This window comes from Prionailurus bengalensis, chromosome D4, assembly GCF_016509475.1.
Source record: "Prionailurus bengalensis isolate Pbe53 chromosome D4, Fcat_Pben_1.1_paternal_pri, whole genome shotgun sequence".
Classification (NCBI taxonomy): Eukaryota; Metazoa; Chordata; class Mammalia; order Carnivora; family Felidae; genus Prionailurus; species Prionailurus bengalensis.
Window position 1 is genome coordinate 81,953,668 of NC_057359.1, and position 10,395 is coordinate 81,964,062.

Below are 10,395 nucleotides of genomic sequence, written 5' to 3' on the forward strand. Positions count from 1 at the left end.
AACGGGGGAGGGGCAGAGAGAGAGGGAGACACAGAATCGGAAACAGGCTCCAGGCTCTGAGCCATCAGCCCAGAGCCTGACGCGGGGCTCGAACTCCCGGACCGCGAGATCATGACCTGGCTGAAGTCGGACGCTTAACCGACTACGCCACCCAGGCGCCCCGTATTTGTCATAGTCTTAAGAGTCTGCCTCATATAGACCATTCGAAAATGTTAAGAGTTATTATTGTTGTCTTTAGTGGTTTGATTTCTTTACCAATCTGAGTACCCTCCATTGCATCTTTAAATATGATCCCAATGCTAATCTATTTTTCAAATAAACAGATACATGGAGGTATCTAAAAATACCTCATTAATATTAATGATCATGAATTGCTAACTAGTAGAGTTTTGATTTAATGATGTGTTAATTTTTCTGCACCAAAAAGAAATTCTTCAACCTATTAGTGGCATTTTTACTACCTGCTTGTGCAAACAAACATTACTTTCATTAGTATTATTGAAATTCAAATACAAAAAAAGAGAGATTAGATAAAGAACTGGATTAGAAGCTATACTCTTCATTGTTTAATACCAATAAAGGTAATCAATTTAATCAAAATAACATTATTCACCAATTAAATTATTTTCAATTTCATTTGAGTTGTTACAGTTTACATGACTTTATGTGAATTTAATTTGTAAAAATATTATTTCCTATTTTTTAGGGTTTTTGATTTATGAACAGTATAAATATTAAGAATGTACAGTTAGGGAGCATCTGGGTGGCTCTGTCAGTTAAACATCCAACTCTTGTCTTCAGCTCAGGCCATGATCTCACGGTTTGTGGAATGAAGCCCCACATCTGGCTCCACACTGACAGCATGGAGCCTGCTTGTGATTCTCTTTCCCAATCTCTCTGACCCTCACCTGTACTCACTTGCTCTCTTTCTCTCCAAAATAAATAAATAAACATTTAAACATTTGTTTAGTAAATAACAAAGAATGTACAGTTGGTTTGAGCTTATACATATTTAAATAACATCACAAAAAATTGTACATTAAACAATAGAACCCTATTTATAACAGTTGGGGTTATTTATATTCTTTTTTTTACTTTAGACAGAAAGCAAAAGTGGGGAAGAGAGGCAGAGGGAGAGAGAGAAAGAATCTCAAGCAGCCTCCATGTTCAGCGTGGAGCCCAACACGGGGCTCTCCCATGCCTCCAGGATCATGACCTGAGCCAAAATCAAGACTGGGACACACAACCAAATGAGCCACCCAGGCGCCCCTAATGTATAAGCAATAAGAGAAAGAGATTGAGACACTGACTACAGTGAAAGTCCAAAGTATTAAAAAAGGACAGAAGACAGACTCATTCCAACTGGTAGTCATCCAGCAAAGTGTCCTAGAGGAAGCTAAATTCAAGCCTTGCAGGTTAGGTAGAGCAGATGAGGGAGAGTCTAAACAAAGGCATGATAATATAAATGGGTAAAGGGGCAATCAATAATAAAGAATGGGATATTCTTGAGTAATGGCTATAATGGGAGGCCAGGAGGGAGTTGAGTCCTCATTGGGTAATTCTGCAGTGCACACACAGTGAGATGCCCCAAATGACCAAGAACTCAGGATTCCATAAAACATAAAATATATTCACCTGGTGGTTTCCCTGAGTCAAAAAACAAGGGTCATACATCAGTATTTTACAACCAGACTTAGAGATGCTTCAGACAGAAGAGTAAAGAGTATAGTCTGGGGTCTAAAATCTGAAGTATTAACTTTTATATTCTGAAGTTTTAAAATATTGACCAACAGGGGCTGCTTCTAAACCTGAGAGATGGAAAAGTGGTGGCATCAGATGTTCTAGTCTTTTTAATGCAAAGTTATGTGCACTCTGAAAAAAGGTTATCTGACCATAGACTGTCTCTCAACATAAATAATACAGCTATGGGATAAATGCTTATGAAGTTTGGGAGAGCCAGCACTGGGCATCTCTGTCACCAGAGCCAACCTCATATAGGGTGTTTTTGGCCTAAAGGAGAAAGGTAAAAATGGTGACTGCCACAGGAGAAACAAAGCACTGATACTTCACAGAATCCTTAGGGAAGAAACTCCAAAACTTCAATAATTGAAGTTCTCTTGTGCTCTAATGTCTCCTCTACCTAAGCTTTGGGGACTTCTTCACAGTCTCAAAGGATGCTCCCTTGACAGAGGGTGGAGTCTATGAATGTCTATAGTCCCCTCAGCCTGTGGAAGGTCCAGAGGAGGCAGGGAAGAAAACCTTCAGATTCATGAAGGTTGAAATCTTGTCTAGGAGCAGATGCCTTCCTTCTGTGATTTTTCTGGGCAGTCTGTCTATAGCTAAGACGGGAATTTGGAAAAGAATTACACCAACACAAATAAGCACATACCACAATAACAACACTTTTAGATCCAGGGATTGGGCACAGGATGGGATTGATATTATCATTAAAAGAAACGTTTTCACTGTCCTATTATCTCTGCCTATCTTTTATCTTTTTATGCTTATTCTTTCGCTCCAATTAATTTTCACTAGAAAGTGAGAGGCACGGAATACCTGTTGGGTGATCTCATATTTCATTGCCTTTTCAGATAATTTTCAACCTCCAGAATAATTGATGCAGAGAAAAACATCAGAGTTAGCAGAAATCATCATTCCATCAGCTGGAAATTAGATGGGAAGCAAACTGCTGATCCTCCTGCCATGAATTAATGAATGAAAATCCTCAATCAAAAGATAATTTCTCCAGGATTCTGCTCCTGCCCTTTCAGAGAATTCTCTCTTTCTCTCATTCCCTCTCTGTATCTATCTTCTTTTTTCTCTCTCCGATTTCTGCTTTCCCTGTATTAGTCTCTCTTTACAGCAGAAGACTGAAAGGGGGTTAAAATATACATTAAATTCTGAATTCTGAACGTTAATGGAAAGAAGTCACAATCCAGGTAATTGTAATATTTTGGTTGTTTTAATTGCTGATAGGAAGAATAAACAAAAAAATTCTTGGGTAGATTATATCGAATGTTGGAAGAGTCTGTTATAGTGTTACTTTATCTCTAGGTGAACTCAAAGCTATGGGGAAAAGTAACCTAACAAGACCCTCTGAATTCATCCTCCTGGGACTCTCCTCTCGACCTGAAGATCAGAAGCCACTCTTTGCTGTGTTTCTCCCCATCTACCTCATCACAGTGATAGGAAACGTGCTCATCATCCTAGCCATTCGCTCAGACACTCGCCTCCAGACACCCATGTACTTTTTCCTGAGCATCCTGTCCTTTGTTGACATTTGCTATGTGACAGTCATTATCCCCAAGATGCTGGTGAACCTCTTATCAGAGACAAAGGCCATCTCTTATGGTGAGTGTCTGACCCAGATGTACTTCTTCATAGCCTTTGGAAATACAGACAGTTACCTCCTGGCAGCCATGGCCATTGACCGCTATGTAGCCATATGTTACCCTTTTCACTACATCACCATCATGAATCACAGACGCTGTGTCCTGCTTCTGATCCTCTCCTTCTGCATTCCACACCTCCACTCCCTCCTGCACATTCTCCTAACCAATCAACTCATCTTCTGTTCCACTAATGTCATCCACCATTTTTTCTGTGATGACCAGCCAGTGCTGAAATTGTCCTGTTCCTCCCATTTTGTCAAAGAAATCACAGTAATGACAGAAGGGTTGGCTGTCATAATGACACCCTTTTTGTGCATCATCATCTCTTACTTAAGAATCCTCATCACTGTTCTGAAGATTCCTTCAGCTGCTGGGAAGCGCAAAGCATTTTCCACCTGTGGCTCTCATCTCACAGTGGTGACCCTGTTTTATGGAAGCATTAGCTATGTCTATTTCCAGCCCCTGTCCAACTATACTGTCAAGGATCGAATAGCAACAATTATCTACACCATACTAACCCCCATGCTAAACCCATTTATCTATAGTCTGAGGAACAAAGACATGAAGCAGGGCTTGACAAAGCTGATGCACTGGGTGAAATGCCAATAAGGAATCTGAGGTCTTAAGAGAAGCCCGTTAATCTCTCACCCCTGACTGCAGGTTTTTAACGTGTCTGTCATTCAATTCTGAAGGATGGTAACTTTAATGATTTGTTTCATCCTTGATAGAAGAATGTTTATTGCATGTGATGAAACTAATGTGTTGAAGCTACCCCTAAATATGATGCCTATTTCCCAGTGGTCTCTAATATTATCTGACTGGGACAAGGTCTACCTGTATCTTGTTCTCTGTGCACCAATCTAAATTTGGAAAACACATCTGGTTTCCAGGACATCACATGCCTTTCACATAATCCCAATCCTATTGAAATCGCTCCTATCCTTGAGTTTGATCACTAGAAACTCCTTATTTATAGGTATCCCTATTCATAGGGCTGAGTTTTCTTATGTAGTCATTTAAAGCTGTTTGAATGACTTTAAGTGTGTGTGTGTGTGTGTGTGTGCACGCATGTATGAGTGTGTAACTTATCATGGTAGCCCAAGTGCCCTTCAATAGCAAGATCTCTCTTTCTCCCCTTATAATGGTCATGACTCCTTCCTCTAGGTCAATTTCAAAGACTGAGGTCCTGACTTCTATAGTTATTATATGGTGAAAAAATGAAATCACCCCAGTAGATGACTCTTGGTGAATCAGTCCCAGGCCAGTTCCTCAAGAGCATAGCATCTCAGTGTTCTTCCCTGCTTCCCACCTGGCACAGTCGACTATGCATTGTCTTTCCTTATTAATTTCATTTGACCCAAATTTAAGTGTGCCACTCTCTCAGGGAGTAGATATTATGTTCCAATTACCCTGATAATAGATGCCTCCAACTGCTAGGGATTCTTCTTCCTTAACAGATGTGACCCAACTACTAATGAGAAAAACAGAATTGGGCATGGAAAAATGCTTTTGTCCATTGGTGAGTTCTGAAAAATATTAAGGTAGCTGTTAGTCCATAAATTTATTTGGCCACTCAGAGATTTGTGAATTCATTTGTTCATTTGACAAATTTCTATTTATTATACACTATGTGCCAGTCTCTGAGACTTAAAAACAAAGATTATGTGCTAGATGATAAGCCAACAGTCTGATGGCCAAAAATCTTCAGGAGCCTAAGGAAACAAAACAAAATAGGCAACACAAGACTTTAGAGTGAAATTTTGTGTTATTTGGGTTGTTTCCAGTTACAAGGTACAGAGGAACATGTATACTTTTAAGTAACAGGTGTCAAAAACAAAAAACAAAAAACCTCTGGGCTTAAGTAAAGAGAGACTGTATTTGAAAGGATTATTCCAAGATGGAGGGAAGGGGCCATAGTAGTAAGTGAGAGAGGACTGTTGTAACAGGAAGAATACCCAGCCAGGAGATCTGCAAGAAGTCTCAAAGGTCAGGCAGAAAAGGGCTTTTCTTTTATAGGAGGAAGAGGAAGAAGCTAGAAGGAACCACATGTGGTAAAGTGGGGTGAGCAGGTGACAGTGGTGAGATTGGATAGTTGATCAGGGAAAGTTTTTCCCGGACATCAGTGGACATTCAGAGGGGCCATCACACAGGGGTGGTATGTGGACTTTGGCTGAGGGTCAAAGTCCAGTCATTTTTCAGAGCATAAAAGGGTGGGAGGATTTCTTCTCTGTTACTGTTTTCCAGGAGCACAGGGCTCAGGTAGGATTCAACATTGTCACAGGGGTTTATTGTAAAGATTCACAAGGGAAAAAGAGACAAACCTCAGCTACACAAACAAATCTCACAAAAGAATAAGAACCAAAGCATGGACATGCCCAACGGAGCTGGAACACGGTTGAGGCACTTGACAGTTATTTATCAGAAAATACGAAATTCATGAATATGTTATTTTGCTGCTCCTCTATAGTCAGTTCACAGAAGAGGGCAGTGGTCTTGGGAAGCACACAAAGGTTAAGAGGCTTTTCTCCATTACTCTCATATAAATATGTACAGGAGAGAGGGGTCAACCAGGTGGGGTAAACTGGAGACTACATAGGACTTAACCAGACGTGAAAATTTTCCCAAGACAGACCTGTAAACAGATATTGATAGCAGGTTATGAAGGATCAGTTAGAAACTGTTCCTTTTATGAAAGTATCAACTTCCTCCAAAACACACACAAACACATATACTCTAAACATCTTTAGCAAACCCCACTCCTTATATGAGTCATTAGGAAAGGGCTTAAGTTGCATATCTGGTCATGTGGGGAGTAACAGAAGCAGAAACTTATAGAAAGAGGTCACAATAATATCACAATCCTCTTGGGCTTGCAGAAATATTGGCGTAGGTTTAAACTTCCACTGACTTTGGAAGTGAGGGATTCTATCTGATCTTACCTAGACTTTCAGCAGAGGAACCCTGCTGGTACTCAAGACTATATAATCACAGTAACCATAGAGCACTTAACTTTGAAAGAGACCAGACTAGGGACTTTACATACATGATGATACTAATTTTCTACTAAGTCTTTAACAGAAAACACAAATTTATTATTTGCATATCTCAGATGGGATACATGAGGATCAAAATGTATAAATAACTTCTTTATCCATCCGTCAATGGACATTTGGGGTTTTTCCATAATTTGGCTATTGTTGATAATGCTAGTACAAACATCAGGGTGCACAGCTGTGGTATACATATACACTGGAATATTAGTCATCAAAAAGAATGAAATCTTGCCATTTTTAATGACGTGGATGGAGCTACAGTGTATTATGCTAAGCAAAATGTTAGTCAGAGAAAGACAAATACCATATGATTTCACTCATATGTGGATTTTAAGAAACAAACCAGATCAACACGGCAGGGGGGTGGGGAAGAGAAGGAGGCAAACCATAAGAGACTCTTAGTGGTAGAGTACAAACTTAGGTTTGCTGGAGGGGAGGTGGGTGTGAGATGGACTAAATGGATGATGGGTATTAAGGAGGGTACCTGTTGTGATGACCACTGGGTGTTATATATAAGTGATGAATCATTAAATTCTATTCCTAAAACCAATATTACTCTGTATGTTAAACAACTAGAATTTAAATAAAAACTTGAAACAAAACAAGCAAAAAAGTATAAATAACTTTCTGGAAATCAAACATTTCTTAACCTCAGTTCTGGAGATTGAAATCTGTTTGGACAATTATGGTTTTTACTCTTAACTCCTATCCTGCCTCCCTAAGGGTGCATATGTGGCTGTGAAGAGAATTTCTCTGACTTATTAATTCTGCCTTCTGAAATTTCTGGGAAAAAAATAAATTCTAGATCAGTGAGGTGGAGCTCCAACTTGACATTCTTGAAAACCGGAGCCCCAGAGGTAGAGATGACCAAGAGGACATACACCTTTTAAAAATGTGCAGAAATCACCAGGACAATTTTTTTTTAATTTTTTTTTCAACGTTTATTTATTTTTGGGACAGAGAGAGACCGAGCATGAACGGGGGAGGGGCAGAGAGAGGGAGACACAGAATCGGAAACAGGCTCCGGGCTGAGCCATCAGCCCAGAGCCTGATGCGGGGCTCGAACTCACGGACCGCGAGATCGTGACCTGGCTGAAGTCGGACGCTTAACCGACTGCGCCACCCAGGCGCCCCTCACCAGGACAATTTAAACTTCTGCAGGTTGGTGAATGGGGGAATTGAGCCACAATAACTTAGACCTCAAGAGGAAGGCAGTCCTTCAGTTCCATACCCTTAACCATGACCTTCTCCCTTACCCTAAGGGTCCAATATGACCACAAGGAAAATTTTCTCAAAGATACCAATTTTGCCTTAAGCAATTTCAAAAAAGGATCCATACTAAGAAGAGAGGTCTTTCATGAATTATAGAAGTAGTTAGGAGATGCCATGCTTCAGGAGCACCTGGGTGGCTCAATCAGTTGAGTATCCGACTCTTGATTTCAGTTCCAGTCATGAGCTCATCATCGTGGGATTGGGCCCTGCATCAGGCTCCATGCTGGGTATGCAGCCTGCTTGGGATTCTCTCTCTCCCTCCCCCACCCCCCGTTTCAAAATAAATAAACATTTTTTTTTAACTTAAAAGAAATGCCATGTTTCAGAGTAGTACTGAGGAGTAAAGAAGAGGAATTGCTTGGGGGTGATGGTTGATGAGTGTGTACAAATGTCCAAACGATCAAATTGTGTACATTAAATATGTGTAGTTTTTGGGTATCAGTGATAACACAATAAAGCTGTTTTTTTTAAAGGAGGGGGAGTTTGCAATATTTCAATGCCTAATAAACACCAAGAACTATTGTAGGCACTTTATGCAAGTCAATTATTTTCACCTGAGGGCAAGAGAAAGCTTTGAGGAAGATCTTATTGCCCATTATGTACAGAAGAGGAAATGGGGGCAGAGAGAAGGTGAACGGACTTGCCTGAGAACATGCAGCTATTAAGTGGCCAGAGCCACCACTCTAAGTTGGTCCAGCTCAAAAGCCACACTCACTTAACTAAACCAGGTTGTCCAACCCTGTCCCCATTACACCCCACACACTCATTGCTGTCTGAAAACCTAATGTTCCATTGACTGTGTCCTCAGAAAAACTGACAGTGAATCTGAGGGATGAATGAGGAGACAGAGCCAGCTGTGGAGAGCTCAGAGGGAAGGAATGTCAGGTGCAAATGTCCTGAGATGGAAAACCTTAGTTCAAGGAACATTTCAAAAGTCAGCATGGCTGGATTATAACAAGAGGGTTAGAATGGAGTTGCCTTTTTAAGTCCTGGTTAAGAACTTGCATTTTATTCCAAAGTATGATAAAAGTCATTTGATATGGAAACATGACCTGATTTCCTTTACGTTACAAATGGTGGAGTTGCTTCCCTGAGAATTGCTGGAAACGTTCTGTTTTTATACTTTGTTCTCATTGTTTCCCTTCTTTTGGTAGCTAGATAGGCTGTTGAGGCTATCTTGTTGTTGCTTTTCTATTTCCTTATGTATAACTTCCTCAATCGGAGAGCATACATCCAAAATTTAAGTCTATTAATTGTTACATTTAAGTTTCAGAAGAATTTCACTGTTAGCCTGTTTGAAAATACCAGATAATACAGAACTGGACAATAAATCCTATGGGGGAGGGTACTGTAAGTCTTCATATGATGTTTGCAGCAGGAGTCTGTCATCAAATCCAGCCTTTAAAAAAGCGCTATCTTCCCATCTTTGAACCAAGGAGGCGGAATCAGCCTCAAAGGAGTCATGAATCCCCAGATGTTAAATGGGCCAGAAAATGTTCAGTGCTCTCCTCTTAGTAGAAGATGCCACCATGCAGCCCAGACTTCTAACCCTCTGGAGAGGCTATGATGCAAACTTTTGGATTCCCTCCTGCAGAGACTAATCAGCCATTGAGGTAGTCCCTTGAACCCCAATTACATTAATTCCATGAGCCAAAATGTGTCTCCTCCTGAATGAGTGCCCAAATGCTTCCAGTTCCAATCACTCTAGAGCCTTGGGCATTGTGGCAGACAACACAGAGCCTTTAGTAGTGCTTGGTAGAGCCTCCTCCTTGTGACACCGACCCCGCTCTCCAATCAGATATCCACATAAAGCCATTTTCTAAACTTATGTGTTAAAAAAAGCAGAAGCAGAACTATAAATACAGAGAACAAACTGATGGTTGCCAGAGGGGATAGGTTGGGGTATGGGAAAAACGGGTGAAGGGGAGCAGAAGATCCAGGCTTTCAGTTATGGAATGAATAAATCACAGGAATAAAAGGCATAGCATAAGGAATCTAGTCCGTAGTGTTGTAATAGTACTGTATGGTGATAGACAGTAGTTACACTTGTGGTGAGCATAGCAAAATACATAGAGTTGTCAAATGACTATGTTGTATACTTGAAACTAATGTAACACTACATGTCAACTATACTCAAATAAAAAAAATTTTAATTAAACTAAAATTTTAAAAATTATATATGAGAAAACCATTGAAAACAAGCAAAAAAAAAAAAGGTTTAAAACAAAGCAACCCCATCCTTATAAAGGAGTATAACTTCCTACTCTTCAGGCATATGCTATGCATAGTGATTTTCTCCCGAAGAGGACAATGTAGAAAAAGGCTGGGGGGTATGACCAGAGTAGCTTTATAGTGGAGAAGCCTCACCAACACTATTTCATCCAGATAATCAAGGTCAACTTCAACAGTCATAAATCATGTTGATAGTATCACAAGGCCAACATCAAGGCATGGACCAGGCTGACTTCCTGTCTGGATGCTCTGGAGAACACTATGCATCCAAGCTTATTTAGTTTGTTGACAGAATTCAGCTCCTGGCAGTTGCAAAAGAGGATCTCATTTGCCTACTAGCTGTGAGCCAGGGACATCTCTCACCTCCGAGAGGCAAGTCACAATCTTCTCCATGTGGCTCCTCCATCTCCAGGCCAACAAGTGCTGCCAGTATTCCTCATGCTTCT

The 10,395-nt window shown here is 40.4% G+C and overlaps 1 protein-coding gene across 1 annotated transcript; it reads left to right on the forward strand.

Annotated features, from left to right (window-relative positions):
- Positions 1–3,053: 3,053 nt before the first annotated feature.
- Positions 3,054–4,001, forward strand: LOC122475377 (olfactory receptor 1L1). Its single transcript, XM_043567303.1, has one exon. It carries the CDS (start codon positions 3,069–3,071, stop codon positions 3,999–4,001), a length of 933 nt encoding a protein of 310 aa, XP_043423238.1. The 5' UTR covers positions 3,054–3,068.
- Positions 4,002–10,395: the final 6,394 nt, after the last annotated feature.

What these genes read in the sequence shown, in the direction of transcription:
- LOC122475377 (XM_043567303.1), top strand. Translation starts at nt 3,069, where the DNA reads ATGGGGAAAAGTAACCTAACAAGACCCTCTGAATTCATCCTCCTGGGA.